This window comes from Narcine bancroftii, chromosome 6, assembly GCF_036971445.1.
Source record: "Narcine bancroftii isolate sNarBan1 chromosome 6, sNarBan1.hap1, whole genome shotgun sequence".
In the NCBI taxonomy this organism is placed as follows: domain Eukaryota; kingdom Metazoa; phylum Chordata; class Chondrichthyes; order Torpediniformes; family Narcinidae; genus Narcine; species Narcine bancroftii.
In genome coordinates, this window is record NC_091474.1 from 145141501 (window position 1) to 145156552 (window position 15052).

The 15052-nt window shown below is 40.7% G+C and overlaps 1 protein-coding gene across 4 annotated transcripts in view; it reads left to right on the forward strand.

The window, feature by feature from the left end:
- Positions 1 to 934: 934 nt before the first annotated feature.
- Positions 935 to 15052, forward strand: part of LOC138736557 (transcription factor E2F6-like) — a 33085-nt gene continuing 18967 nt past the window's right edge. For all 4 annotated transcript variants that reach the window (XM_069886250.1, XM_069886252.1, XM_069886251.1 and 1 more), the window contains exons 1-5: positions 935 to 1170; positions 3835 to 3894; positions 7026 to 7230; positions 10135 to 10293; positions 12969 to 13083. In XM_069886250.1, coding sequence (XP_069742351.1) covers positions 1149 to 1170; positions 3835 to 3894; positions 7026 to 7230; positions 10135 to 10293; positions 12969 to 13083 — 561 coding nt within the window. In that variant the 5' untranslated portion in view covers positions 935 to 1148. The remainder of the gene's footprint in view (positions 1171 to 3834; positions 3895 to 7025; positions 7231 to 10134; positions 10294 to 12968; positions 13084 to 15052) is intronic.

Sequence of the window (15052 nt, forward strand, 5' to 3'; positions counted from 1 at the left end):
TAACCCTTATTTAACCCATCATAATTCATTCTTACTTAGCACTTGTCTGACTCCTCACATTCCATTATCCCTTACATTCTGAAACTTTGCTGCCATGCTGTCCATTTCCAAGTTGTTGTCATTTTATTCTTATATGTCAACTTTTAACCTTAATTAGTGGTAGGTTTTGTGCTAAATTCTATTTTTTAATATTATGAGGAAAGTCTTTTGGCAATTTTTTTCTCTTGAATCTAACTAAATACTGTTTACTTGTTTATAAATATTCTAAAAAGAACATTTAATTTTCGAAATCGCCGAAATTAAGTAATTGTGGTCAGAGCCAGTTTGAAAACAGAATTCAACAATATCCCTTGCCGGGCGACCACAACTTCCCTTTCCATTTAGATTGTGATTTTGTTTGCAAGCATCAACTGATTTCACAGAGACGGTTATTCTCCCCCAACCCCCCAGAAAACACTTTTTTCTACACATATAACAACTGCTGCTTGCACCTGATAGATCTCTCTCCATTCCCATCAAAGAAAGCCTCTACTTCCTCAGGAGTTTGCGGAGGAGCTAGTGGGGTTGTTCAAGTGAACCGGTACGGACTTGAAGGGCTGACATGGCCTGTTTCCGTGCTGTAAACGGTTATATGGTTATAAGTCATCATCTCCAGTGATCACAGTCTTTGCGCGGCTTCCTGACTCTGTCCGTCTCCAACAGTGAGCTGCAGAACTGCAGTCATTAGGTTGACCAAGGCAATAATCTGCATTCGCGGCTTCAGGACGGACATCGTTCTCCATCCCTCCGCATAACCGAGATCCTGTCCATGCATCTTCGCTGAAAGATTGATGGTGTCTGCAGGTTGGACGAAAGCCAACGCAACAAGAAGCCGAAAGCTACATTGATGTCCATGAGCTTGGGCTGGTCTCAGAGCGCATGCGCCGCCCGTCACGCGCTTGCCGCCTTCTAGGCATGCGCAGCACCATTTCACCGCGAGCGGGTGGCCTGTCGGAGCAGTTCCCCAGCGTTTGGGGGGCGGTGGCGGAGCTACGGCTGCAAAGTGGGCAAGAGTCGTGGGTTGATCAGTAATCCGAGGGCTTCCCGCTTTTATTCGGCGCCGACATCTGGAGGGTTGTCAGCGGCGTGAGAGAAGGAGGTTCCGGGAAATGATGGCGGCGCCCACTTACTGTGAGTCTCGGAGCTGAATCCTGGCGCCACCCGGCCACTCTCCTCCCTCCTTGTTGCTGCCGTTTGCGTCCGTGTGAAGCCCGTCAGCGAGTCCACACTTGGGCCCCGCTTCGTTTTCCTCGGACGTGACGTTGAATTGTAACCTGGCTTCATGCCCAAGCTCTTTCCTTTGGGTTCATTGTGTGGGTGCGTCTCTCATGTGCAACGCTCCTGCAAGGTTCCTCTTCACTGGACACTGTTGGCTCCACCGTGGAATCAATTCCCGGCCCAGAAAGTCAAAATATTCCAACACGGGACGGGGACGGGGACGGGGAAGCGTAGTTTTCTGGAGGAACTCGGCAGGTCGGACAGTAATGTCAAATCTCTTTCTCCACCAGTGTCCCCAACAGTTTCTGGTTTTATTTGGCATTTCCCATTTTCGTGACTGAAAAGTGGAAAATGTTACCCAACTGCACATGCTGAGCAAACAATGACAATCTGGAGTGAATTAGCAGCATCCAGAGCCTTTATTCAGGCTGACAAAAGTCCATAATTTTTTTTAAAAAGCTTTGTGTGTAAAGGAGACTGAATTGTAGAGACTTGTTCAAAATATGGACTGGCAGGTTTGTGTATTAAAGTTTTAGTTTTCATTTTTTAGTTCTATCATTTGGTCCTAGTGGCTCTGTTCACATGAGAACACAATGACTTGGATTTTTAGGGGAAATAGCAGGTTTGCTTTGTGAACTTGCTGGCATTTCTCTATTTAAATGCTGTTTGTTTATAATTTCATTGTCTGCACATTTGAATTTCTGCCTGTTCAACATTTGATTCCTGATGGTATACAGCAGTATAGAGCACTTGGGAGCAATCCGGATCGGTGCTAGAACAAGTCTTAGCAGGGGGCATTAGGGCAACTGGGGTGTTGGTGGTGTGGTTTCTATAGCCCCTTTCAACTTGCAAGTGATGGTAGGAATTAACCGCCAATCGGCCTTTAAAGTGCCGCAAGTAAAATCAGCTCAACACCAGTGTCAGATGACGTCATCTCACGCCGGAGATTGACGGTCTCGACCCCTAGTACAAACCCCGGCGTCTGCAGATGCTGGCAATGCAGTCAGGCAAGCGTGAGACAGGTAATTGCATTGTGGGATTAAAATGACCCTTCATGTTCCTGCACTTACGCAAAAACTTGGAAGAAATTATTAAATGAAGGTATGAACTTTGTCGTGGGAAAGTCACAGTGGGAGAGAGGGGAAATAAATAGCAATAGCGGACAATTTTTAAACAGTGCCGGAAAGTTGGTAGAGTTATAGCGCACAATTAACATAGCGTGGGGGGAAAAAGCGATGGCAGCCTTGACTTCCCAGAATGCCGTGAGGCAGAGAAACCCCTCCATAAATGCTCTGTTGCTGCAGCCCGTCATACAGCCCTTTCTCTGCCAAAAGGAATTCTGGGAGGGCAGATTCACCATCACTTCCCCCAACCCCCTACGGTATTTATAAATTGTACGCGATAATGCTACCAACTTTCTCATGCTATATAAATTGAGCACTAAAGCGCTACCAACTTTTCCACCATGTTTAAAAATTGTCTGCTATTGCAAGCTCTTTACCACAGTCCCTTATAAAGGTGTATATAGGTCTGCACAACAGTAGGAGCTGACGAGCTCATACTGTGCTGTATACATAAAGCTTAATTATGTTATAATTAGGCATGATTTATTTTATTCAAATACAAAATCATATTACATTGATCTGGATTTAGAGCAGGTCCACCATCGCTCGATGTGTCATGATGTTCCCAGTAGAAGGTAGAACAGTCCTAACTCCGGGGATGGCTCCTTGCAAGTATGAAAGCGTTCAGTGTCCCAGTTAGGAGTAGTCAAGTATGAAAAGCCAAACCCCCATTCCTCTCCTGGGACACTGAATGATCAATTTAGTGGGATGGAAGAGTGAAAGGGGCCTATGATACTATTAGTGTTGTGTGGTAGAGTGTGAAAAACAGTCGGGGTGGGGGAGGAGAGAGAGAGAAAAGAAGGAAGAGTCAGAGACTCTACACGCTACCAGCTGCCAACCATGAACCTCCATGCACTTCCCCTACAGGCAGCAGGTAGGAAGGCAGTGCAGGGGAACAACATCCCCCATCAGCACAGAGACTGAAAATAGTTTGCAGACCTTTGGCACAGCAATTTGGATGCAATGCGGGCTGTTGCGCGGACCCTTCCTGCCCCGTGCACTTCACCCATGGCTGCCAGGGATTTCTCCAGCCTTGTATTGTGGGTGACGTTTCCCTGGTGCTGCCTCTGGCAGAGCATTTTCAGCTGCGTAGGGGATTGTGGGTAATGAAGATGGCCATTGATCCTGCTGAGATGCTAGGCTACGGGTCTCAATACCTCATTTGGGAGGGGGGGAATGGCTTTGAGTGGTGGGGGGTCATAATATCTCGTTTGGGGGGGCAATGCCCGTGAATATCCTCCCTTGGTGCTGACCCTGAAAGCAATGCATCTGAAAAACGTGCAAGCATAATAGAAACAGTTAAACACTAAGCTATTTACATTTTAATTAATTGAGTTTAATTAAACACTTTACATTTTGGACTGTTTGTGACTAGACCATTGGCCCAGAAGCTGTGAAAGCTGTTTGACCTGATGTATTTACAGCATTTCATGATTTTCTTTTTGCATTAAAGGTAGTCCCCGACCTGAGACAAAAATTGGGACAGAAGGATCAGTCGTACCTCGGAAGGGCCGTAAGTCGGAATTTTGCCTGAGCACACGTGTAAAAGCCAAAATGTGCATACTTGTCTTATTAGTCGGTGCTCTGGGTTCATAGACTGAGCGCGGGCATCTTGATTTTTGTGCGCATGCACGAGCCTTTGGTTCGGCACCGGAGTTCAGTTGGCGCATGTGTGGTGGGATCATGCACTGGAGTTCAGTTGGTGCAGGTGCGGTGGGATAACGCGGTGGAGTCCAGTTGGCGCATGTGCAGTGGGATCGCGCGCTGGAGTCCAGTTGGCGCATGTGCAGTGGGATCGCGCGCTGGAGTCCAGTTGGCGCATGTGCAGTGCGATCGCGTGCTGGAGTCCGGTTGGCGCATGTGCGGTGGGATCGTGCGCTGGAGTCAGGTTGGCGCATGTGTGGTGGGATCGTGCACTGGAGTCCAGTTGGCGCATGTGCGGTGGGATCGCGCGCTGGAGTCCGGTTGGCGCATGTGCAGTGGGATCGCGCGCTGGAGTCCGGTTGGCGCATGTGTGGTAGGATCGCGCGCTGGAGTCCGGTTGGCGCATGTGCAGTGGGATCGCACCCTGGAGTCCGGTTGGCGCATGTGCGGTGGGATCGCGCGCTGGGGTCCAGTTGGTGCATGTGCACAAGTTAAGGGCACAAAATCAATATCAGGGCACTTAACTCGTGCATATGCGCCAACTAAACTCTAATGTGTGAACCCACTACACATGCACTAACTGAAGTCTCATGCATGCGCACAGGAATCAAGATGCCATGCTTAGCCTATGGACCCCTGAACACCAACTAACAATGTAAGTTTGCATATTTTGGCTCTTACATGCCCTATATCCTTGTTATAGTTTGTCAAAAACAACAAAGAAAAAATATAAAATTTACCATTTTTTAATTTGACCATGTCCGGATCGAGGAGTCGAGTAGGTTGTAAGTTGGGGAGCATTTTCCCCAGATTTTCTTGAGGAACATTGGTAGTTCTACTTGGAATTGTATATCAGCTTTTATATCCAGCCCTGTATCATCTTGTTTTTTTTTAAACCTATCCAAACTACCATTGGCTGTTACTTTTGTCTGCCATCCAGTATGGGGTGCAGATTAATTGTGGCTTAGTTTGAATTTTTTTTTGTACATTCTATATGGCACCATCCTGTTCTTCACCTCCATAGGCTTTTGAAATCTCTATTCTCCACTTTTGGTCTTTTCTATCCTGATTACCTCAGATGGTAGTTACTTCTTCAATTGTTTGACCTGAAGCTGTAGAATTTTCTCTCATATCTCTGCTTCATTCTGCGCAAAACCACTATTTTTGACCATGTACAAGATATCATTAAAACAAAATTATAAATTTAACAGCTTAATTCCACAGCGCTAATTTGTTTGTTTTTTTTAGAATGGGTATTCCTTAACATAGAAAGTAACAGCATCGTTAGTGTCTTTGTAACAAAGCATATGAGTTATTGGGAGCAGGCACAGAATTGAAGAACAAAGTGGTTGCCTTCATGTGTAAAAGCTTCTCATAAGTGTCACAAAACTTGATATAGACTAAAATGAAACTTAGAGAAGATGATGATTTGAACCTCTGTCAGAGGTAGGTTAGAGTACTTTTAAAAGAGAAAAAAGTAAAGAAGCAAAGAGTGATGAAAATGGGATGAGTAGAATTTCAACACTTGGCATATTGGTAGTTGAAGGCATGCCAGTTAGCAATTGAGCAGTGAAATTTTGGGAGGGGATAAAATTGCGGAGAGACTGGAGAATATTACTTGATGTATTGGTGAGTCCACTAAGCAATTGGAGGGGGGGGGGAAGAAAAGCTAGTTTAGCTTCATGTGTAGAGAAGAACATTAGAAATAGGAGCAGGAGTAGGCCATCTGGCCCATCGAGCCTGCTTCACAATTCAATGAGATCGCATCTGATCTGATAATAGACTCATCTCCACCTATCTGCCTTTTCCCATATTTCTAAATTCCCCAGCTGTAAAAACTTATCCAAGTTTGCCTTTCATAGATTTACTGAGGTAGCCTCCACTGCTTCAATGAGGAGCGAATTCCACATAATCACCACCCTCTGGGAAAAGCAGTTCAACCTCATCTCCATCCTTAATCTACTACCCTGAATTTTGAGGCTGTGTCCCAATCAATAGAAAGAACTTGCATACCTCTCTATGCCTTTCATAATTTTGTATGTTTCTATACGATCCCTTCTTGTTTTTCTAAATTTCAGCAAGTACATTCCCAGATGACTCGATCTCTCCTCATAGGATAACTCTCTCATCTCTAGAATCAACCTGGTGAACCTCCTCTGCACTGCCTCTAAAGATGATTCATCTTTCCTCAAGTAAGGAGACCAGAACTGCATGCATTACTCCAGATGCAGCCTCATGAACTGCCTTGTGCAGTTATAGCATAACTTCCATGCACTTAAATTCTAGAGAGCCTGCTGCACCTGCAAACCAACAATTTGCAATTCATACACAAGCACTCTGAAGTCCTTCTGGCACAGCAGAATGCTGCAATCACTTGCCATTTAAATTGTATTCTGATCTTCTATTTTTACTTCTAAAGTAGATAACCTCACATTTGCCAAATATTGTACTCCATCTGCCAGACCCTTACCCATTCACTTAACCTATCTATATCTCTCTCTGCAGATTCTCTGTATCCTCTACGCAATTTGCTTTTGCACTCAATTTAGTGTCATCAGCAAACTTACTCTGTCCAGAAATGGGATGAATGGGATTATACAAATTTGAAGATGAATGAACAGCAATGTTTTGGTGGGTTCATATTTTTGGAGAGTAGAAGGTGAGAGCTAGGACAACATTAGAACAATAAAATTTAGAATTAACACAAGCAAGGAAGAGATCTTCCAGCGTGAGATATTTAATAATATGGATGTAGAAGACATACATGTATGTTGTCTAAAATTCAACCATAATCCTTGAACCAATGGCCAGATGGAGTTGGTGATAAGAAATGTCAAATTATGGCAGGCATTAAAGGTGGTTTTGGTCTTTTCAATGTTCAAAGAAATTTCTGTGCATCTAGTTCTATCTAATTTCTGTTTCAAGTTCATTGAATTTTGTATCAGTATTTCTGGTACTACATTTTCAAAATCTGTTAATTTTAGTTTCTTTTGGTAACAGAAAGAAAACCACGCTTTGATGTGTCGCTAGTGCGTCTAACTCAACAATTTATGGAATTTGTGAGGAAGGCTCCTGATGGAGTTCTTGACATTAATGATGTGGCAAGAGTGTTTGGAGTTCGAAAGAGAAGGGTTTACGATATCACCAGTGTACTAGATGGGATTCATCTTGTGAGAAAAAAATCCAAAAACCTAATTGAATGGATGTAAGTTGCTTTTTACAATAGGTTTTGCTTTGCATAAAATTCAACTGTTAATTAGAGATACCTCTTTTGTTTTTAGTTGCTATCCATTGAGAAGATATGCTCAAAGAGTAACATCACCCTTCCGATTTTTGTTCTCCAGAAATAGACTTGACTGGAAATAGATGTTTGTTTTTCTTTGAACTAATTATATTGGCTTAGATTCTGTATTTATAATGATGGCAAAATTGTGGCAGTTGACATTGTTAGACCATGAAACATTTTTAAGCGCACGCTTGTGTACTTAAAAGCAAAATTCAGAATTTGCTGTGTTATGAGCCCAAAGGACCCCAAAACCCAGCAGCAACAGACATTCACCAAGACAGTGGTTTTTAAAACAAAAGTTATTTTTAATCAACTTTAAACATGAAAACAGAATCAAACCTCAACCTATCTCAATACTTAACTAACCCAAATTAATCCCCTTCTAATTCTAAGTGCATGTGTATGTAATGTGTGTGTAAATTTAAGAAAAGTTCTTTGGTTCACAGTTCAATCTCACTTCTCCTTCTTCCAAGTTCTCTGGATGCAGGCAATTCTTATACTGTGCACAGAATTTAACATGCATAAAGTTCACTAGGCTTTGGTGCTCGAAAGGTAAGTGTTTACCACTCAGGAAGGTTCTTCTTTGGTTTGCAGAGACAGATTTGTTGTTCCAGGATTTCCACAACTGAGGTACCACCATTAGTCACCTCAAGGTCTCGCTGATGAAAATTGCCCCATCAGGGTTCTCCAGATGGTAACCTCTTTCTTCAGGCTACCACAGAGTTCCTTCCTTTCTGTTCCCTTATTCCTAAGAGAAACATCAGACAGATAGCACTTCCAGCCATCCACTGCTCTGGAACTTTGTTTCCAACCAGCTCTTCCTGGCTTGCACCAGCTCCTTTCAGTGTCAGACACTCAAACTGAGACGGCTTGTCTTCTCTCCCTCTCTTTCCAACTGAGTCTGTCAGGAAGCCCATGTGACTCTCTCACTTGCGAAAAAACCCCACCTTCTTCAGCAAACCACAGGAGTTCTCCTCTCTTGGTCAAGCTGTTGTCTTAGAAAGGTCACTCCTGGGTTTTGTTTATCTGTGAGCACACTGTAAGTATTTGCAGCCAGTTTGTCTCCTCATTTCCTGTTATTATTTCAATTAGCACCTACTTGTGAAATGTGCATTAAAGTCTCCAAAGATCCTGCAATGTTACTGAATATGAATTCTTCACTTTTTAAATAAGATCTGTTTTAAAATGTGTATGTATGTAACCCACTAATCTTACTAAATTCTCCCAATTTTTATCCATTACAGCTGTCAGTGATTCATTGAACCAATCGCAGCATTGCTTATATAATCAGTGATCTACAGACAACTTCAATTGGGAACAAATTTAACTCAAAAATTACAAAAAGCATTCTACATTATTTTTTTAAATGGCATAATAAGTATTAATCGTTTAACAATTTTTCTGGGTTTGAAAGCAACTGGTGTCTTGAATATTTTCATGCCTTGTATTTTAAAATACCATATCTCTTTTAAAATGCTGGTATCTGCTTCTCTCTGAATCTATCCCTGCAAGTCCAAAACATAAGAAACAATGAAGCCTCAAAATTTTTGCATTTTTCACATAAAGGATTGATATCAGATTAAAAATGAGATAGTTTAACTCTAGATATACGTACTTTCATATTCATGTACATGAATCACCTTGAATTGTAACAATTTCGTATGTTTTTTTAAAAAGTAGTATTAATGAGATTACAGATATGATCCTAAACTTCACCCGAAAGTCATAATGAGGCTATTCATAAGTCCACCAATTTGATATTGAGCCTCTAAGAAAGCTGAAAGTCAAAGAGTAAATCAAGAATACTGGTATGTCTCAGAAAATCCAGGATCTTTGGTTGAACAAAATATCTAACTTGTAAGTATCTTTAAAAGAAAAGAGTATTTGGTAAGTTAAATTTTACCAGTAATTGTTCAAAGGAAGCAAAATTGTTTCAAATTAAAAAAATCTTGAATACATTTAATATCTATGCCAATCTTTAAAAACAGTATCCAATAAAGAAGGTTGAAAGATGATTAGATATAATCAAGCTGGCAAGAGAAAAACTGAGATCCACAAAACTTTCTAAATTGTGCCCACATTCTCAAACTGTCTCATTGTCAGATTACAAGTCAGTTTATAAAAAAGTTTTTTAAAAAAAAACCCTAAAATTGCCAACATAGATGTATTTTTAGTTAAAAATTCAATTCATTTCTACCCAAGGAGGGTGTTCAGTAACTTTGTCAAAATATAACAAAAGAAGCAGATTATGTATATTGACCAGCCAATAATACAATCCATAATCAGGAAATGCCAATCTACCGTTCCTTTTAGTCTTTTGAAGATGAGCTTTATTTAAATGAGGGTGTTTCCCTTGCCATATGTAAAAAGATGTAAATGAATCCAGTAAATCAAGAAAGGATTTGGGAATAAAAATGAGTAAAGCTTGAAAAAGATATAAAAATGTAGGTTAAATGTTCCTTTTAATAGAATTATTATGTCCAATCATAATAGATAAAAGTGACCATCCTGATAACAATTTATCAGTTAAATCTTTAAACTAAAATATCAGAATTATTGGAAATTAGTCTATTAGAAATTTTTTGTCACATAACTACCCATGTTCGAATAAAAACTTTGTAAACTGCTTTTCATGATGTTCACGGGTCATGCATAACTCTTCATGACCTGTGATTAGCCTTACAGAAAAGAAGACCTAACACCAGAGATTACTTTTTTTGTGTGTTGGCAAAATTCTGTGCAACTTTTGAAATAACTGCATTTTTTTTAAGCAAAAATGCAAGCTACCATCGATTACAAATGTCCTGTTTGTCATCTTCTTAGAGGCAAAAGTCCACAAGATAAACAAGGATATGAAGCCCAGTCTCAAAAACTGAGAAAAGAACTGGCAGACCTAACAACAGAAGAAGATTCCTTGGATGAATTAATTAAAGACTGTGCTCATCAGTTAAACAATTTAACAGAAGACAAAGAAAATGCTAGATATCCTTTTGTTGTTGAGGATGATACTGTTACGTAGAACACAACACAGAAAACAGGCAATTTGGCCCTTCTAGTCTGTGCCAAAATATTATTCTGCCAGTCCCATTGACTTGCAACCAGTCCATAAACCTCCTGACCTCTCCCATCCATGTATCTATCCAATTTATTCTTTAAATTTAAGAGTGAGCCTGCATTTACCACATCAGATGGCAGCTCATTCCACACTCCCACCACTCTGAGTGAAGAAGTTCCCCCTAAACCTTTCCCTTTCACCCTAAAACCACATCCTCTCATATTTATCTCTTCTAATCTAAGTGGAAAGAGCATACATGCATTTACTCACTCTATACTCTTCATAATTTTGTAAACCGCTATCAAATCTTCTCTCATTCTTCTATGCTCCAAGGAATAAAGTCCTAACCTGTTTAATCTTTCCCTGTAACTCAACTCCTGAAGACCTGGCAACATCCTAGTAAGTCTTCTCTGCACTCTTTCAATCATACTGATATCCTTCCTGTTGTTAGACAAACAGAACTACACACAATACTCCTAATTTGGCCTCACCAATATCTTGTACAACCTCATCATAATATCCCAACTCCAATACTCAATACTACTGATTTATGAAGGCCAAGATACCAAAAGCTATCTTTACAACTCTGTCTACCTGTGACGCCAGTTTGAGGTAATTATATATCTGTATTCCCAGATCCCTTTGTTCCTCCACATTCCTCATTGCCCTACCATTTACTGTGTATGTCTTACCTCGGTTTGTCCTTCCAAAATGTAACATCTCATATTTGTCTGCATTAAATTCCATCTGCCATTTTCTTGCCCATTTTTCAAGATGGTGCAAATCCTTCTGCAAGCTTTGAAAACCTTCCTAGCTGACCTCCAATCTTAGTGTCATCAGCAAACTTGTCTGCTTTTAATTTAAAGAACTTTGGATTTTTTTTGAAAAGGGCTTTGCTACAGAAGTTTTGTGAGATTGCGAAAAAGCCAACAGGATTGTGACAACACGTTCTGGTCAACATTAGACTTTTACTTGTGATTCTATAACCATGGACAGCATGTGAGGAATTTGAATCTCACTGAAAGTAAAAGCCACCAGCTAGAAGGGCTGGTGCAATGGTCTTCAAAATGCAAGGTATTGGGCAAAACAATGATTTAACGTAGTTATCTATTAAATAGTCAGTCATTGTTTTTGGCATTATCAAGATTGATCGTCTGGTCATTGATTTTTTTTTAATGTTCTCTGGTTGGGCAGATCTCTGGAATTACTCCCAAGTTATTTCAGAATCCAGTCAAGCATGGGTTGGTGTTTGATGAACAGTTGTTCAATACTTTTTCAGAAGGGAGCAACATAATTTAATGCCCCCTTTTTGATGGACTGTTCATCGGCATTGAACAAATTGTACAGGACTTCATTGGTTCAAGAGTTAGCTTCACCTTTCTAGCCCAACAGATGCCAACCTGAAAAACACATTTTCATCTTGAATGTCACAGGGTATTCCAGAAATGGTTCATTGTCTCATTATGGAAGAAACTATTGACAAAAGTTCAACCTGTTTCAAACCATAGTAAAACTCCTTTAATCTGGTAGACTTGGGACTTTGGTGCTAGACTGGCTGATTTGGCAGACTTTTGGATGTTATTTCAATTAAACAATTTTTTTAAATGGCACTGCCTGAGCCGCTGTTACAGTGTGGACCTGGGACAGTAGGGAGCAGAGGCACCGCTCTATGGTGGAACTCTGCAGGGTCCAACAGCTTTAAATGGCCTATTATGGGAGCTGACGCCTTTTTCAATTAAAATCTTGCAAATGGAGGCTCTCCCCAAGACGGCATCAAAAACTGGGAGAACATCCCCCATTTAAAAAGCATCCCTACTGGATGATGACCATGACAGAGGACCAACGAGGGGCTCAGTGACTGAAGGACACTACAGGATGGTGACCATGGCAGCAGACCAGTGAGGGGCACAGGGCTGAAGGACTTGCACTGACTACATTCAGTCAGTGACTTGTGGTCGAGGGACTCATGGGACTGGGATTTGAGAGTTTTGATGGCAAGAGGGGCTCTTGAAGGGCCTTGGATGCTGAAGGCTTCCTAATTGTATGGGAGGTTTGGATCTAGAGTTCAGTTTGCCATTGATCAAACAGGAGCTTTTGGGGTTGCAGAGGATGTGGGCAAATCCATGATACTCTGTTTCACTGAAGTGACTCTCTTTTGCTACTCTTCTCTCACACCTAAAGGTTGCCAGGCAATACTAATTGTGAGTCTTTGCCTTATGGCAGGCAGAAGGAAATTTTGTGCAAAACATTTTCTGTATATTACATGACAATAAAGGAATACTCCAATACTTTTTGACATTAAAAGGAAATTGCATTCATCCTGCAAAGTAATACATTTTCCATTGACCCTGTTGAGAAGCATTGGAACCTGGAGCCCCAGCCTATTAAACCAGATGCACCAATGAGCCTGTGGTCAAATAATTTGGATTTCTAAACAATTGAATATCAGAGTAAATGTAGCCCAATTAACTTTAGTCATCCAAAACCATGGAAGTTTTGCAAATGTGCATTCAAGTGGTAATTGAAAGAAAATTTCAGATTATCATTGAAGATTTCTGTTTTCCATAAATTTTAATTGTTTAATCTTAACAAAAAAAAATACACTAGCATATGTAACTTACAAAGACATACATAGCCTTCAAGCCTTCAAAGAACAGATCGTAATCGCAATCAAAGCTCCCCAAGAAACAAAACTGGAAGTACCTGTACCCAAAGAGGTAGGATGATTTTGGCATTTTCTGTTTTCCATCACATCTCCCATTTGGAGTTACTGAAAACGATTATAATTAATGATTTTGCACTTTTTAAATGAGCGGTCACCATTTACCTTTCAAGCACCAAAGCCTGAAGAAATACATAAATGTTAAATTCTGTGCACAGTATAAGAATTGCCTACACCAGTGAACTTGGAAGAGTGAGAAGTGAGATTGGACTGTGAATCAAATAACTTTTCTAAACTTGCACATTATATACACGTGTGCTTAGAATTAGAAGGGGGTTAAGTTAATAGTTCAAATTTGATTCTGTTTTTATGTTAAAGATATTTAAAAGCAACTTTTGTTTAAATAACCATTTGTCTTGGTGAATATCTGTTGCTGCTGGGTTTTGGGGTCTTCTGGCCTGTCACAGAGTACGTTAATGGATGTTTATACTAGAAACCCAAAATGCAACCAGCTCTCTCTTGGCAACCAATTCAAAATAATAACTAGAGAGCACACTTTAAAAAATTTAAATACAGTAAAGCCCCTGGTATCAAGCACCTACAGGGATTGGTAGATGATAGATATGTGAATTTTCCGGTTGCTTGAGACTCATTCTTGCAATGCCTAACTAATACAACAGCATTAAGAATAAACAGTTTAAAAGACAAAAGTCAGTGCAAAATATAAAGAAATTTGAAAAAAAAATCATTATTGTAGTCCCTAATTATGTAAAGTTCACGTTAATCAGCTATTTCCCGTAATTTGCATTCTTTTTTGAATATTTTATTTTAGTTTTTTTTCAATAAATATACATCAACATTTTCCATTTTCAAAATATATAAACATATGTATATAACTTTTTTACCTACAAAACAAAATGTAACCCCTTTCCTCCCTCCCCATCACAGTATGAATCCATACAGCATCAGGGCTTACAAATGGGTTTAAAAACGAAAATCCTTATTGCGGAGGCCACTTGTATTTTTATAATAGTAGCAGATTTTTATATTTGGGCTCCTGTATAGTCTAAATATGGTTGCCATATTTTTATAAATAAGTCATATTTGTTCTTTAGATTATATGTGATTAACAAATGAAATTTAGAATTTAGTCAGTTTATTAATTATTTCAATAAAGTTGTCCAAAAGATACTGCTCCGGGTCATCAGTGAAGGCCACCTGTTATTCATGTTGGTATTTCAGTAATATCCTGCCAGAAATGTCTCGCCTTCACACATGACCACATAGCATGTACAAATGTACCTATTTATATTCCAAACGAACACAGCTCAGCGCGGACATTGGCGACTTCAGGGGTTTCTACGAGGCTCTAAAGGCTGTGTACGGCCCCTCACCCCAAGTCCAAAGCCCGCTGCGCAGCTCAGATGGCAAAGTCCTCCTCAGCGACAAGATCTCCATCCTCAACCGATGGTCAGAACACTTCCAATCTCTTTTCAGTACCAACCGCTCAGTCCAAGATTCCGCCCTGCTCCAGCTCCCTCAACAGCCCCTAAGGCTAGAGCTGGATGAGGTTCCCACCCTGGATGAGACATATAAGGCAATCGAACAACTGAAAAGTGGCAAAGCAGCAGGTATGGATGGAATCCCCCCAGAAGTCTGGAAGGCTGGCGGCAAAACTCTGCATGCCAAACTGCATGAGTTTTTCAAGCTTTGTTGGGACCAAGGTAAACTGCCTCAGGATCTTCGTGATGCCACCATCATCACCCTGTACAAAAACAAAGGCGAGAAATCAGACTGCTCAAACTACAGGGGAATCACGTTGCTCTCCATTGCAGGCAAAATCTTCGCTAGGATTCTACTAAATAGAATAATACCTAGTGTCGCTGAGAATATTCTCCCAGAATCACAGTGCGGCTTTCGCGCTAACAGAGGAACCACTGACATGGTCTTTGCCCTCAGACAGCTCCAAGAAAAGTGTAGAGAACAAAACAAAGGACTCTACATCACCTTTGTTGACCTCACCA